The 15,915-nt window shown below is 47.6% G+C and overlaps 1 protein-coding gene and 1 non-coding gene across 3 annotated transcripts; both read right to left on the bottom strand.

The window, feature by feature from the left end:
* Positions 1–6,279: 6,279 nt before the first annotated feature.
* trnat-agu (transfer RNA threonine (anticodon AGU)) lies at positions 6,280–6,353 on the bottom strand. Its single transcript has one exon. It is a non-coding gene; the product is annotated as a tRNA-Thr (tRNA).
* A 7,267-nt stretch (positions 6,354–13,620) lies between these two features.
* colec11 (collectin sub-family member 11) lies at positions 13,621–15,569 on the bottom strand. Of its 2 annotated transcripts, none has more exons than XM_057059283.1 (7): positions 15,431–15,569; positions 15,079–15,243; positions 14,935–15,006; positions 14,546–14,617; positions 14,435–14,479; positions 14,237–14,332; positions 13,621–14,045 (listed from the first exon to the last, which is right to left on the bottom strand). In XM_057059283.1, exons 2-7 carry the CDS (start codon positions 15,209–15,211, stop codon positions 13,663–13,665), a joined length of 801 nt encoding a protein of 266 aa, XP_056915263.1. In that variant the 5' UTR covers positions 15,212–15,243; positions 15,431–15,569; the 3' UTR covers positions 13,621–13,662. The 2 variants fall into 2 exon arrangements, with proteins under 2 accessions (XP_056915263.1, XP_056915264.1); XM_057059284.1 differs by having other exon boundaries at positions 15,079–15,240; positions 15,431–15,565.
* Between the last annotated feature and the right edge of the window lie 346 nt (positions 15,570–15,915).

Raw genomic sequence — 15,915 nt, 5'->3', positions numbered from 1 at the left:
GCACTAAGTGGTGTGATTCTCACCGCAGGAGCCGCTAAATATCAAAGTGTAACTGCTGGACTCAACAAAGACTCACCTTTGCAGGATCAAACATTGACCATACTCACATGCAGAAAGAAAAAAAAGAGGCATTGGATTAAAATGGAGTTGAGAAGGGGTGGTGTCTTGGGATGTATTGTATGATAAATTATACATAATGCTCAGTCCAGCATGGTTCAGATCTATAGAATAAATAATAGTCTGGCAGCCCTTGATGGTGCCTGAAGCAAATAAGCAACAGCAGCGGTCGGCAGTGGACACACTGTGGACAAGGTTGGCTTTCATCTCGAGAAGCAATTCAAAGCAACGGCCCGCGCACACAACAAACCGGCAATCAAAGCTAATGTGCAACTGGGCAGTGGTGTACTTCAGAGAGCCCGCCGTCTCGAGTGCAGGGGGAGATCACACGCCAGCGCCTCGCTCGCGTCACATTGTCTGATTTTCAACTTGCTGTCTTCAGAACTTATTATATTTCACTATCTGAATGCATTAAAAAGGCCCGCTGCTGTCGGGAGCATCCGGAATTCTGAGGGCCTTTCATGACACATACTGTGCTTAATGAAGAAGGAGAAAAACATACATTTGTCTCTGTTGCATCACAGTCGCTCTCAAAGGCTCGTTCTCCCTTAGCGGGGTCCCTGAAACATAAAGAAATATCAAACAAATGTTCTATTTTGTAGTTATTGTAGTAGATGATGACATATACAACATGCATTGGGAGGATTAATGAGAATTTAATATTTGGAAGAGTCCCATTTAACGTAAAATGATGCATGATGACCCCATAGAACACATACTGTGTTGTATATGGAGCTTGAAACGGTGCACTTTTATATGAGATTCTTACTTAGATTAATGACATGTGACAAAGTTTGTGATATTACACAATGCTGACCTAAAATCAGGATTTTATGGTGCTGGTGGTGGAAATGATACACATATGTTCCGAAAAACTCAGATGGTGCTGCAATCTGGATCATTGTCTTTATAAATTTAAAGTTGCCTTCAAGTATTTCATTTAAGTTCACTTTGTTTCGGCAAATTTCAGGGTGAAACATTTGTCACTGGTCCAGAAAACTTGGATGGACTTCAACACGGAAGCTGCTTTTTTTCTGCAGGAGAGAGACTATCCAGCTGACGTCGTGTATTGGTTGTTTGGTTTTTTCAAGTAACACAGGGAAATTGTAATGGGCATAGCGAACATTGAGAACATTTAAGAAAGTATTTCGTACACAACAGGTCAAGAGTCCAAACACTTGGCTGTTTTGCCTTCCTTTTCCTTTCCCGGTCTGCTGCAAAACAATGACCTTTTGGGATACGGCACAATTTTATTGGCTGTATAATACGGATATGATTAACATAAATAAGACCTAAAGTCAAATAGGCGTAAAGGTCGTCACTCAGGACCAGGCCCGGGTCTGTGAGGTGATTTACAACAACTTAATTTGACTGTGCGGAGTAATTTATCTGTGACAGAGCCAAGCCACGCGACTCGCCGCATATCGCGCGCACAAGCAGGCGACAGCACGCCGTGACGGCACACGTCTCACTGATCTACCCAATCAGTCAAGATGCTTTACAACTTCTGTCAAAGGCCCTAACAGTTCTCATAAATTACAAAGCCATTGTGTATGGTGCCAATAACTTTTGAAGGAGAATCTCATCTAAACCGAGCAGAGGAGCTTCTCCCTCCTTCAGACGTGGAAGGCAGAATGGGATACTGCAGTAAAAGTACATGAAAGAAGCAGGACGAGCCCATTGATGATGGATTGCCATCAGAAACGGGCCTCCAAGTTTCCCTCCAGCTGGTTTCAAAGAATAAATCTGGCTCAGGTATTGACATTTTTGGTTCAAAGCAGGTTTAAGCGAGTGCGTTGGATTCCCTTGCAGATCACTCGTTTTCACATCTGGCTTCCTTCCGCTGCAGCCTCCAGCCTCCTGTTGCCTCGCATCTGTGTCATCTCCATGTCTAAGCTGACAGTTAGGGAATGGGAGGCATAACCTATTCATAAACAGCAACAGTAATGTGATGGAGGGGGGGGGGGGGGGGGGTAGAGAATTGAGTATGTAGGTCTGGAGTCTGCAAACAATAATGTGCCACCATTTATTTCAAATGCCCGGCGTAGCCCCTGCAGGGAAATCACAGCCAGAGCTCCAAGCCAACCTGTAGTGCTGTCAATATGTGGATAATTGAACGGTTTCACATGTGCTGCATCTCTGTTCGGGTGGATCAGGGAAAACGTGCACGTTGAAAAAACACGCGCTCCCTTGTTCAACAAATTGTGTAGCTGTGTAGTCGTATTATAGTGCGGGTGGAAACCCCGGCTGGGGTTGGGAGCATGCTGCAAACAGGAAGCAGCGAATTTCCTGGTGTCACGCCGACAGGGTGAGCTTTAAATTGAAGAAAAAAGATAACCATGTGTAGGGATTTACAGTTTTTCATTTCCCATTCAGCCCGCTTTGGAGTTTTGACCAGAAAGGACCGACCGCACCCGGGGTAACGGTGAACGGGCTCAGCTTTGAAACACCACAATGGTCAATTAGAATGAAACTGCCCAAGCATGCCTTATCATGATCAGATGTGTGACAGCCCGGCATCAAGGCATTTATCTCTTTGTGAAATAAAATCTTGGCATGGATTTCGGTTCGCTAGCAGGTAAAACCTGGCGCAGGTCCCTTACGTTGTTCATGCGAACAGACTCTCCAGTGAACTAAAGAGAGGAAGTGATGTAGCGTAATCCTAGCAGTCAAGCAGAGGTGGTTGGAGAATGTCTTATTATATATAGTGAGTTCCCTGGACTAAAGGGGCTATCGGGTAACAAGCAGGGGCTTAAGTTAGACAACATCGGTTCTAAACCCTAATGTTGCAGCTTCTGTGTATGAAAGTATTTGGTTGGGTGATTACCCCGGTGATGTGACCAGTGCCATTAATGTGTTAATCTACGTGACTTGTAATGTCTGACTGGTCGGAGATGACTAGAAATGTTCTATAAACCATCTACATAAATTAGTTTGGCTGGATGTTAAAATGTGGTTGATCTGGTGATAGAAGGAACTAGTAATGCAAAGTGTATTATTGGTCTATTTATGAGCATATTAGGTGCTATGGAGGGGAACGCCAGGGCCGCCACTTCTGCCAGTGAGCTGCAACCACTTTTTATGCTTTGATGAACCTACCCTTGAGAAACCAGGACATCCGTGACTGCGTTCTGCAGAGCACGCGAGACGCCTTCCTCCCCTCAGCCTTCTCAAACACATAAATCAGTTTCTCATATCATCATCTAGTCATATTCAATGCATAAGCGGCTCTGATCGGTAAATCTGTCAGCTTTGTCCCTTTTCAGTGATATATCAGATTCGTAATACTCTCCCACACATGCAGTAAATCTCTGATGACTGTGTTTTTTAAAATTCAGAGCCGGAGCTGCTCGAAACAGATAACTTTACTTGCAGACAGGCCGCTCGGAGTGGTGCGTTCAGGCGGCCCCTCGGCCGTTCATGTCAGCTGAAAACAGCGACCCAGACGGGAGGACCGGGATGCATTTCTCGAATTCATTGTCCCCGCTGTGAAGGAGCAGAACATCGCCGTCTGATTAATGGCCGTACACCGTCTAATGAACAGTAATTGAATGGTATAATTCAGTAGGTCCTTAAAAGCCCAGAGGAGCCGTCTTCCTCTGCAAGGCGGTGACATTGTCTAGAGTTGATTATAGTTGACCTTGCATGGGGAGAATCCGGCCTTTGAAATGCCGGGCCTAAGCTTCGGGGAATAGAAGCACAGAAAAACAAGTGCAGAGACAAATGAAATGAGGCCGCATTGGAAAAAGAAAAGGGATGGATCGATGCACCGGTCAATAACGATTTGATTTTTTTATCACCAAATTCTTAGGGAGAGGAAGACGATTGATCAAACATCTTGGGTTGTATTGGCATTTCTAACAATATTAATTAAGAAAAATGCTTAGCTGACTGGTTGATAAATCAGCCAATGTGGTTTAATCAAAACAAATGATAGTTGTAAACACAATTCCGCAACGGTGCGTCCAAATCCACCCTTGTCTGTGTTTCCGTAAAGTGTATGACATCCACGACGCAGACCTCACCGCCCCGCGAAATCAATCAGCTCTTTAACAGAGTGCACTCTAAAGGAAAACCCAACCTTCAGAGAGCCCAACAAAAGTCAGGCGTGTGATTATAAGAAAGGCTTTGATAAATGCGCATCAGACTCCGGCCTCGCCATCCTCCACCCTCTCCCACCGAGATCGCCCGCCTTCGCTCCCAGCGGACATTTCCACTTGGCAGAGATGCTGAATCTCGTTATTCTTTATTTGGCCTGCGGACCGCACGGGTCAATAACGCCGGCGTGCGGCCACCTCGCCGCTGTACTGTCTGCAGATGTGTTCTCCATCCAAATGCATTCCAATAAATCATTTAAAGCTTCGGCTGAAAATGTAATCATGTAATTGAATTCGGTCATCAATATCTACTGTATGCATACGCGCCCTGCGTGTGTGATTTCATAAGCGCGCCCGAGCGCAGGAGTGGGAGGAAATGCGTCCAAACTCCCGTTGAGGTATGACTCATACCGGCGCCTCGTTATCATCTCGCCATCCGATTGATGAGGGCGCCGAGACTGAAGCCGTTGCCTTTCCAGCCTGTTTTGTCCATCACGATGACGCAATGATGCCTAAAAGTTCATCATAACAGTTCTGGTCTTAGCGAACTAGTCTAGGGAATCATGTCGGTATTTGTTAGCAAACAACTTTGACATAAAAAATAGCTGACTCTGTTCGAGGAAATATTATTTTTTCATTATCTAATGGTCTTCAATCTATAGCGACTCTGAATCAGCAACAGTCATGTATGACTAAAAGCAATAAGTAATGAATTAGGCTATTGATGGGGTCTTTAGCCGGGGTCGGAACTGGCCCCAGAAGTCAATAATTACCTCAGCAAGAATATCTTTATTGCAAAAGTGCACACGGCAGCAAAATCATCGCCACACCAAAACATTCCCCTCTGGTGTAATTGCCACTCCTTAGAAATTATAGTTTTCATTAAAACAAAATGTTCAAGATTATTGATTGCTTAAATAAGACTCAATATCCTTTTATTTCAGAGCTGAACGAAATTGCCCGGAATAGTAATATCACCTCAACTATTGTCTGCATCCATCACACGTGCACGCGCGGCCTCGTTGTTGTCGTCCCTGGAGGATTATTAGAGCAAACGAAGTGTATTTAAATGAGTGCAGCTACTAGGTAGCACGGCTCCATGCAGAGGCACCGGCATGCACGTCGCCACAGCACATGGAAAAGACAGATGTCGCACACAAGCGTGCGCTGCGATGGGCCTCCAACGCCTGTTGTGGATCTGGAACAAACACGTGGTTAAATACGAAGACCTCACATCTGCACATGGGCCAGGACGGTGATCCAAACTGCTCAGTGCCTTTCCAGGAGAGTTGGACTGGTAAATAACACACAGAGGAGACACCCACACACACCTTATACACAAAGTGTCGTTGCTGCGAGCAGGTCTGCGCGATACCCGCATAATTATGAAAACGGTGATTACTGTAATTGGTGGTTGGACCATTTTCCTGGCAGCTGATGTAAAGGCGTATGAAAAAGACCGGACTTGATAATAAAGTAAAACTGAACCAAGCGTGAAATAGTAACTACCTGGAACATTCATGGGGAGACCACTTATGTGCCTTTTTCCTGGTCGCCGCGCACAAAGGACCTTTCATCCCGACACTCGTCATCAGCTGTCTTGGCCTCAACTTTCAGTGGGGGAGGAAACACCATCCAGCTGGGATGCGCCAATTTTTAATGGATGTTTCTTTGTTCATCTTATTTTCATTTCTGGGGCTCATTCCGAGTAATTTTATTTTTCTGAGGCCACAGAGGGCCCCTTTGCCAAATTATTTTAGATTATTAGCGGCTTCAAAATTGAATTTTAACAAGAATGATTGTGTGGTAACACCTTCTCTTGGGCTGCGCTACTTGGCAAGGTAGAGAAAATCTCTAATGAATGTCTGTATTACTAAATTACACCTCTGAAACTTGTTTAATTTAGAAAATGTTTTCTTGGTTCTCTCTCAAACACTTAAATTAATCGGGTTTTCCTGTAAGACCAACCTCAGTTGTTGCTGCTCTACAAATGTAATGCTGGTCTGGTAAACTGGACCCAGAACAGGTAAATGGAGTCAGTCCATCACCACCACAAAAGTTACAAAGGCACTGCTGGGATTTGAACCCAGGATCTCCTGTTTACTAGACAGGCACTTTAACCAACTAAGCCACAGCGCCTGTGGCAGCCTTATATGATGGTGAGTAGAAAATGGCAGCAGAAAAGAAGAAGCGACGCATCGTTGCATTGTAGATATGTCAGATCTTCGCCCACAGAGATGCTGTTGGTGTGTATCTGAGAGTGACGGGACGCGGTGAAAATAAACCCTCTGAAAGTGACCGTTGGTGATCAGATCCCCTGAGACACACGCAGAGACAGGGCGACATCAGCTCCTCAGAGTGGCCGGGAACCACGTACGGATGTGAGGTGAGGAGGCCCGGGCGGTGGTGAGATCAGGTGGTGGACGGGAGCTGGTTTGCTTTGAGTCGCATCAGGCTTGTTGTGAGTTTGAGCTCTGCCTGATCAAAGGTCCACCCTCAGCTGCCGGCCCTGACGCTGCCCTTCGGCTCCTGTCAGTCTGCGTTGAACACGGTGCCCTCTGAGAAGAGCGATTAATCACAATTACAAGTCCGGCCTGGCAGTCTCTTATTCTCCCTCTCTGAGGAGCCCTCCGTTCTTTACCGCCCTCCCGTCCTCTCCCGCTGCCGATCCTGTTCAGGAGATCAATGTTGCTGTCGAGGCTTTTATTTATTTAGCGTAGAGCCTCGGCCGCTCTGCCACAACTACGTCCGGCCGGCGTGAACTTTTGGTCCCGGGGTCCTGAGCTGACAGTGACGGCTGCTTTCACCAGCACCAGATGACAACGGCGTCTTCTCACAAACCCACTTTTGTCTTTGGCTGCGGAATGAGACACAGAATATAAAGCGAATGATAAAATACAGCTGCCGGTGATTTAAGTGACAGCAGCGGCAGTCTCCAAAACACAAATTCAGACTGTGAAGGGCTTTCAGAAAGAAAAATGATCGTGCGCTGTCAACCCGCGGCTGATGTTTAATGTTGTAAAAGCAACATAAAATGAATAAATGACCCTACTGACCATTCTGATTCATCAAGCCGTGGCTGCGGACAACAGTCTCTTCCTTCGAGCGCGTCGCAGCTGATCAATCATGTGGTAGGTGGGGAGGAGAGCCATTGATATGGAGATTAGGACTTAAGGTCAGACACACAGGAGAGGAACCTCAACACAGAGGTCAAAGGTCACCACGTGCAGGATGGAGAAACTTTAAAACTATGTGTTTTGAATGCTACTTTAATGTGTTTGTGATTAAAATACCCCCAGAGGCACACACATTCACACATAGACCCCACACACACACACACACACACACGTCACAGTTAACAAGGCTTTTCCAACAAGATGACCAGACTGAATTCATCCATGATTCAAGACCCCTCAATGGTGTTTGATATTTCCTTCTGTTTAACATTCACTGAAAATAACTAACTACCCCCCCCCCCCACCCCCGCCCCCCGCCCTTCCCCGACAACACAGACACACACACCCCCATCACACCCACACACCGCCAGCAGCGCAGGCTTAGCTCATACGAGGCATGTAGAACAAACACACACACACACATGTATATATACCTAGAAATGTGTCTTTTGGCAACAACAGATTTCTTAGTGATAATGGAGGTCTTGGAGAGAATGGGGGAGGGAGGAGAGATGCAGGAGCCCCCCCTGTAGGGAGGAGAGATGCAGGAGCCCCCCCTGTAGGGAGAAGAGGGCAGGGATTCTGGACACCTGCCTGTTTGTTGTTTGGTCATCTCCAGCTCAGATGTGCGTTTCTTCTGGCCCCTGGCTGCGCACGCGAGCCCACGCGGGGGGAGCGGAGGGAAAGGGGCACTGATGAAGGCACTTCCCCGCTTCCTCTCTGCTTCCTTATTGACTGTTTTTTCTGCTTTTTTGCAAGGAAGAAGACAAGAAACGACGGGGCGTCACTTGTATTTGCAACGCTTTTATTTTTTTTCCTGTCTTTCATTTTACATTTTCCTTTGACCTCAATTTTTCATGACTGTGGTTCCCCTGCGATTCCCACTGTATCGAATTCATCTGCTTCCAATACATACCCGGCACAACCTATCAATCACCGGGGAGCGTGGCAAACTAATCATTTATTGATGAAAACGGAGGCCACCATGAATTTCTAACAGCATTTGTCTTATTTATCAGGCTAGATCAAACAAAGAGAATCCAAACAAGCTTAAAGGGGAAAGGGAAGAAGTCACAGGGAACAAGTTATTCTTCAGACAGCAGCAGGTTGTGGATGGACGGAAGAAGGTCGGGAATACGGAAGGAGGAGCGGAGGAGAATTCCGAGGGATGTTCAGCAGGGTACACATCTGGATTAATGCTTCCGCATAAGGCAATTTTCTCCTCGCAGGCTCCTGGTCCCCTCTGCAGGAGAGCAAGGTGAGGGACGGCTCCCACGCTGAGATGAGATTTGATGTTTCCCCTCAGCCGCAGCTGCCCGTCTGGATTCCCGAGCTGGCTCTGGGGGTGGTGCAGAGACCTCGGGCTTCCACCAGAACACACGTCTGGTGGCGGCGCTCGCGAGCTCGCTAACATGGACTCTGGGGAAATGGCAGTGTTTTCTTCAATTGTTTGCTTTCTTTAATGCAGAGGCACAGCCTGTTGGTATTCTTTTGAACATTCTGCAGCCATTGCTGGGCTGGGGGGGGGGGGGGTAGTTGGGGGGGGGGGGGGGGGGGTAGATAAAAAACAACAAAAGAGAAGCGAAGTTTGTTCGATTCGTACGACACGAGGGGAGTTGAAACAGAGTTCAGGCCTGCCGCTGAGGTGTCCACGTAGCCGCTCCAGATCAAAAAGGAAGGTGCGGCGGTGGCGTAGCAGCGGGTGGCGGTTAATTTGGTCCCGCACCCCACGATTCGTCTTGGAGTGACGGGGAAGGGGCTTGGCGGGGAAGTTCGGAATCAAAGTACAGCTGGGCGATCAAAAATTGAGCAGCTTGTTTTGCGTGTTTACAGTCTGACAGTGAGATGTAAACAGATCTTATTTAAATCCACACAGCGAAATCAGGGCCGCGTCACTCGGGGAGGAGAAATCAGAGGACGAGGGGCTGCCGGGGAGCCAGGAGAGGGAGCACAAGCAGCAGGAGGACTGGGAAAACAGGCAGCGGAGAAGCTGAGGTCAGTCTGCCTCCTGCATATCTCCAGCACGGCGTCCTGTGGGAGCAGCCGGCTGCCTGCGTGGGGGGGGAGAGAGGTGGAGCTGGTGTGAAAGAGGCTCAAGGGGACGGAGCGACGGGTAATCTGTGTCCCTCTGAAGGAGCGGGGAGCAGGAGTCAACAAGAGGACACTGTGATATGATAGCCAGGGGGCCAGAAAGTGGAGCCCGAGCGGCCTGTAGCCACCGTGGCTGCAGGAGACACTCCGGGGGCCTGTGAGGGCGGGCTGTTTTTCCGTGGGGCTGGGAGGGGGAACGCTACCAGTGAGCTCATCCAGAAGGGAGTCATCAGTGATGTCACTCAGCGTGGTTAATAAAAGCTTCAGTCGGCCTTCTGGGGTGCTCCTGAGTCGACCCGGGCCACGTCGGCGCTGCTCACTATCAGAACCCGCGGCATGAAATTACTTTGAGTCATAACTCTGTTCTCCCTTTCACTCGTTTGCAGCCCCACCACCAATTCACCCGCTCTTCAGGTCCATGAAGCCCCTAACTCAGCACATCCACGAGCGTTTGACAGGAACACGGCGTGCTGGGGAGCTTCAGTTCAGGCTTCAGCGGTCGCCCCAGACCAGATGTCCCAATCAGTAGTGCAGAAACTGCTGGGTGCTCTGTTACCCCCTCCCTCCCTCCCTCCCTCCCCTGTAGCACAGGCCTGCAGGAACAAGGTTATGTTTTACACAGCCTCAGTGGGCGTGTTCCCTGCAGATTTTTACAGGGATTTTAGACCAGATCTCTCCTATTTTGTGAGTCTGGACAGGAATTAATGGCAGACACGACCCTATAAATGCGCCCGCAATCAGTAATCTAAACAGCTGTCAGAGGAGACGGAGTGGGCAGATTTTGTCACATGTGTCACCCCACCCCCCAAAGGTTGCTTAATGGTCAGACGGTGATTATGAATTCATGTGGATCAGAGACAGAGTTGGAGGGAGTCAAATCCAGCAGTGAATGTCTGATCCTGGACTGAAACTGCTGGATGCGGAACCCAGTCAAGGGTCTGTCTCTGTCTCCCCTTAATGGCCATGTGTGGAACTGCAATTGCTGCCATTTAAACAGAATTCATTCATGTTTTCTCAAACCTGAGCATCAATTGAGAAGATTGTTGTTGTTGTTGTTGTTGTGTTAATAGTTTCTGAGCGTAGAATCGTTTTCAGCATCTCATTTAGCCTCAGATATGCTGGCAATAAATATTCATGCTCCTCAATTGGAGACAACAGAAAAACGGGCCGGGACATTTTTCTCCATCTGAAAAAAAATTGGCACCTGCCACGGCGTTGTCATCCTTCATGGTTAGAACTATCAGATGTAAGACGCGGCGCTCACCCGGGGAGGGGGGCCGCCATCTCCCACCTCAGCCTGCTGACTGGGCATGTTCTCATTGTCACAGGCTGATTTGGTGTTCATCTGCAGCCCTCGGAGGCCCCATCCTCCCATGGATTCAAAGCACTCCACCGTCTACTTAATCACAATACAAATGCTCCCAGTTCTGGTTTGAAGAGACCTTTTTTTTTTCATTTTAGTCACTGAAGCCACCCCACCACACCCCTCCCCACCCTACTCTGCATATGATGTGTCTACGAGGCTCGCCGCGCTTGATCAAGTGGGCCAGCCCCGTCTCTGCTGGGATTAGCCATCAAAGTGAGAGGCAAAGGTAACTTGATGTTGCTCGCAGACAGTGATTGATGATAGCGCCGTTTCATAACGAATTGTGCACGCCCCCCCCATCCCCCCCAACGACTTTTGCACATGGGAAATGTTAATTGAAATGCTGCGTGTGCAGAGATGTGCTTTTCAGCTGTTACACTCGGCGTCGCGATGGCAGGAATTTAGCATGTCGACAGACCAAAACCACTCTCGCCTGTCTTGTGTGTCGGTAAACTGGCACAAATGTGTTGGCAGGAGGCGAATAAGATGCCACCTGAGCGCATCTCCGCAGATACTTACTCTGCTGTTAAATGAGTGCACGTTTTCCCCGATCAGATTACACGTTTCCGCGGCAACAGCAGCACGCTCGACACGTAAAAACAGTCAGGTGAATTGAACTGTTTGGGAAACAGATTATTTTAATGCCTCGGAAACACGAGGAAGGCTCATACGCACAACTCCAAAGGGGTTTCAGAGAATTTTGTACTATATCAAGCGGCCTGGTGACCTCAGACCAGCCCAGGACCTCCTCATCCAGCGTCTTCACCTCCGAGGTGGTTTGGGAGCGGCCACCCGGACAGCTGCTGCAACAGTCGGTTTGCATAAACAAAGAATTTCTGCCAGAAAGTGTCGTCTGCAGGCTCCTGGTCCTCATCAGGGTCTCCACCTGACGGCAGTCGGATCATTCAGTCATCCACCACCTTCACCTCATGCTGTAGCATGATCGTGCACGTCCCCACGTTGCCAGGATCTCAACACAATTCCTGGAAGCTGAAAACATCCCAGTTCTTAACCGGACATGTCAGCCATTCAGCATGTTTGGGAAGCTCTGGGTTGGAGGAGCAGAGCAACATTCCACAGGCCACATTACCAACCTGCTCAACTCAGTGAGGAGGAGATGTGTTGCACCGCTTCAGACAGTTGTTCTTTATTTCAGCAGCAAACATGCAGACAAACCCAGACGCAATATGATATTTTCAGTTTAAACATGCCTCCCTTATTCGTTCATGGACCTTTTTCTCATCAAAATCAGCTCGTCTTTAAACAAGACTTTGTGAATAGAGTCTTTTCATTACAGTAGAGGGATGGACCACGGCTAGAGTGGTACAAAATTAAACTTCCATTTGGAGTGGAGGTTTGGGGGAGGGGGTGTTTTATCCCCAGCGATTCTGCTCACATTTATCATTAACAAGACTTTTCTGCCCCTCCGATTATCTGCCTGTCCACCGACGGACAGAGCTGTCCGGGTTGTTTACCACAGTGGTAACCAGAGATTGCACCAACAATGGCACCTAATTGGTTTATGCCAGACAAGTCCTGGTCAATTAAATGCATAATTCATCTCCGCATTAATTATTCATTTCTTAAGGGACTCCGGGCTTGCATTATTAGGAGAACCGCATCATGCATATTCAAATTCCCCTTTTTAGAGCGACTCGGTCGGTTATCATCTCAGCTGGGATGCCCATCCTAAATACAATAGCAGCCAGGGGTGGAAGACAGCCGCTATTAATCACACGACAAAAAAAACTGCAGAGGTTTCCCAAAAGATAAAAATGTCATAAACTTAAAATATGTCTTTTTTTCTCCTGCTGTCATGTTGTTACCTGGTGCGTCGGATGCTGAAACGCCCCCTGTCTTTAGATGCTTCATGTTCTACATGATGTCAGCCTGTTCAGCTCCAACCCGCCGTCTCGGGGTAATTTCAGCCTCTTTTGCTGCATCTGCCCAATCAGCGTCGTCAACATCAGATAAATACTCAGCTTCCAAAACTAATACTTTCACGCAGTGTGAGGCCGCTACGGACGGGTTGGATCCGTAGGGGGGGGCGCTGCGTGGCGGTGATGTAATCACTTTGTTGTTGACGCCCCTTGTGGCTTTTTTTCGCCCAATAAACAAAGTTGTGTTTACGTTCAGTGGGATGCATTTCAATTATGAGAGGATTAACCGACGTGATTGCTGGTTGTTTTTCCTACTTTCTTTGTTGACGTCTGTCGTACTCTCCACGCTAAATATCCGGGGCTGGTTTACACTTTTAAACGTTGCATAAAACTGTAGCAGTTATTTACTAATTTTACACGCGGACTACGGTTCAAATAGTTTAAATTTTATTTCCAGCCTTCCTATATGTTTGTAGTCTTATTTAATCGTTTTAAATGAAACTTGCAGACCTTTGCACCTATTCGTGACGTTTTCCTGCAGTACAGGTTTTAACCACTAGATGGCACGTGTCTGACAGCTGGATCTAATTCAGCATAAACAGAACTATAAAATGAATGCCGTCGGCCATATTTCCCTGATTGAAGGCAGCCAAGTGGAACTAATATGACATTTTAATGTGATATTCTGTGCCAAATCTCATCTTTTTCATTTGTCCTGTTTGTTGGTAAAATGTAATACTTCCATCTGAGTGCACAGTTTGCATAATGTCACTCATACAGCTGTCTGAGACGCTAATGAATCGCAGCGTGAGATTAACGGCGTTGGTAGTTAAAGTTAAGTTGGCAATAAAGTTCTGTTTTATTTACAGACTGTGGCCCCAAACACACACAGGTTTGTTTATTTCCCCAGTGGTTTATTTGTTGTTTTTCTCATATCAGATTCTGTCCTTGTCAAACTCACAAATGAAGTACATCGTGGGCTGACACGCCACATCTGTCCACTCCCCAGACGCCAGCATCTCTACACAGTCCTCGGCGTTGTTGGGCTCACCGTTCCTCCACTTGCTGAACGCGGTCACGGGGGAGAGGTCCACGTAGGTGAAGACCCCCTCCTGGCTCAGGTCGTGGATGCCGATATAGACTCTGCTCAGGCCCGCGGTGGTTATGTACTCGCCAAGGGCCGCGTTAGCCCCCTCGTCCTTGGGCATGGCCAGGTGGCCCCCCCTCGCTTGGCAGTAGAGCTCGGCGTCGGCGTGGCGCTTCTCCTCCTTCACCAACAGATAGACCTTGGTGTCTGTCTCCTTAATGCCAGCAACAGCTGCAGGGAGGGCAGTGCTGAAAAATGAGCACTTGTATTTCTATAAATCTCACACCGATGACGCCGGCGTTCGCAGAACAACAGGTGGAGCAGAAACACCGACGCCGGGACTTAACGACACCGACAACCGACTGTGGAAATTTGTGTCCGACCGCACACGGTGGAGTCGATAAATAGTGCTGGGAACATACCGTTCTTAATGAACTTCAGCTCGGAGGAGAGGTGGGCCAGGAGGAGATCCATCTCTCCGATCACATTCCTCCGTGGCGTGCACTCGCACGGAGCTCCTGGTAAAGCAAATATGCCAGGATTACAGCACATTTCTGCCTATTCTCCCAAATGGATTCATCTCTCTGGCAGTGATCTGCTGGATAAACTGGGTATCCCACCTGGATCTCCCCTTGGACCAGGATCCCCCATGTCTCCCTTCACCCCTGAGATATAAACCGGAGCAAATCATTAAATCCAATCTTTGCTTTGAAACAGAAATCTTTGATTACCTTTGATTCCACTTGGGCCCACTTTTCCATAACGGCCCATTATACCTTTCTGACCTTTAGGCCCGGGTTGACCTTGGAAATAGGAAAAGCTTGCAGGTTAAAGAAAGAAAAGTTACCAATTTTCCACTGAGGTGAAAATGCGCCGAATGTGTGTAATCTCAAATATGTGAGTGACCTCCCCTCCTCATTAGGGCCTTCAGTAAACACTTGACCACTTCTCCTCCCATCTCCCACCCTAATGTAAACACTCTCTCGGCCTGGTGGTGCTGCAAGAGCGCGCTATCAGCTGGAGCAGCACAAACGTTGCCCCCGGATTGAGACGGAACGAAAACAATAAACAAACAAACAAGAAATTATTGTTGTTCATAATAGAGAGAAAGAAACTACACCAGTCTCTCCCGTTGGGCCGACTCTTCCCGGCCTCCCCGGTGCCCCTTTCTCCCCTTTTTCACCCGGGTCTCCTTTAAAAGAATATAAATAGCCATTAAGCCATTTTCCTTGTTTTCTGTCTCTAATGGTCACTGTTGTCGTACCTTTGAGTCCAGGAACCAGGATCTGAACAGTGCAGGACTCTTCTGTCAGCTGCTCTGCACATACGGTGTGTCGGGTCAGTGAACTCAGCACGGACATCAGCATCAGGGACAATAACACCTTCTCTCTGCTCATCCTCAACACCGGTGACGCTCGGCAACCACCTACTTCACACCAGAATAAAGGGGTTAAATAAAGTTAGGTTAGGTCTTTCTTTTGCTCTATTATTTTAAAAGCAATTGTCAAAGAATGAAAAGGAAAAGCAGCTTTGGTGATTGATTTGAGGGTACCTAAAGTAGAAGTCCAGCAAATAAAAAACATTTATATGAATGGGTCAAGATCTGAATCACCTACCTGCAGAGTGTGTTTTTACCCCAAACAGACAGAAGAAAATGATCCCCGGTTTACAAAGCTTGAAGCGTTGGTGGACCTACAGAAGCATTTCATGTTCCTCTGCACACGCACTGCAGAATGTGTGCACGATTGGACTTTTATAAACAGTTCACAGATAAAGTCCCAAACAGCTGCAGCCCGCCAGATAATTGGCTGGGAAAGCAGCGGCGTGATTGACGGTGGAAGGTTCCTGAGAAACCCGAGGACCCGACTTCATCACAACACAGCAAAAATGTGTTTCAGCTGTTTCATAAAATCACAATTTATTCAGTGGTTGGAACAGATCAGTTTTTATTCATTCTTAAAACTCAACAGAAGCTAAATAGGGAAATGATCATCTTTTTTAATATTATCGGTAGTAGTAGAACAGCAGTGGAGGATACACAGTTGAGTCTCCTTTTTCTAAATTGAACCACAAATATGTGACTGTATCTAAATGCATATTT

Source organism: Takifugu flavidus, chromosome 16 (assembly GCF_003711565.1).
Source record: "Takifugu flavidus isolate HTHZ2018 chromosome 16, ASM371156v2, whole genome shotgun sequence".
Lineage (NCBI taxonomy): Eukaryota > Metazoa > Chordata > Actinopteri > Tetraodontiformes > Tetraodontidae > Takifugu > Takifugu flavidus.
The sequence above is the reverse complement of the archived record's forward strand: the minus strand, read 5'-3'. Positions and strand labels throughout refer to the sequence as shown.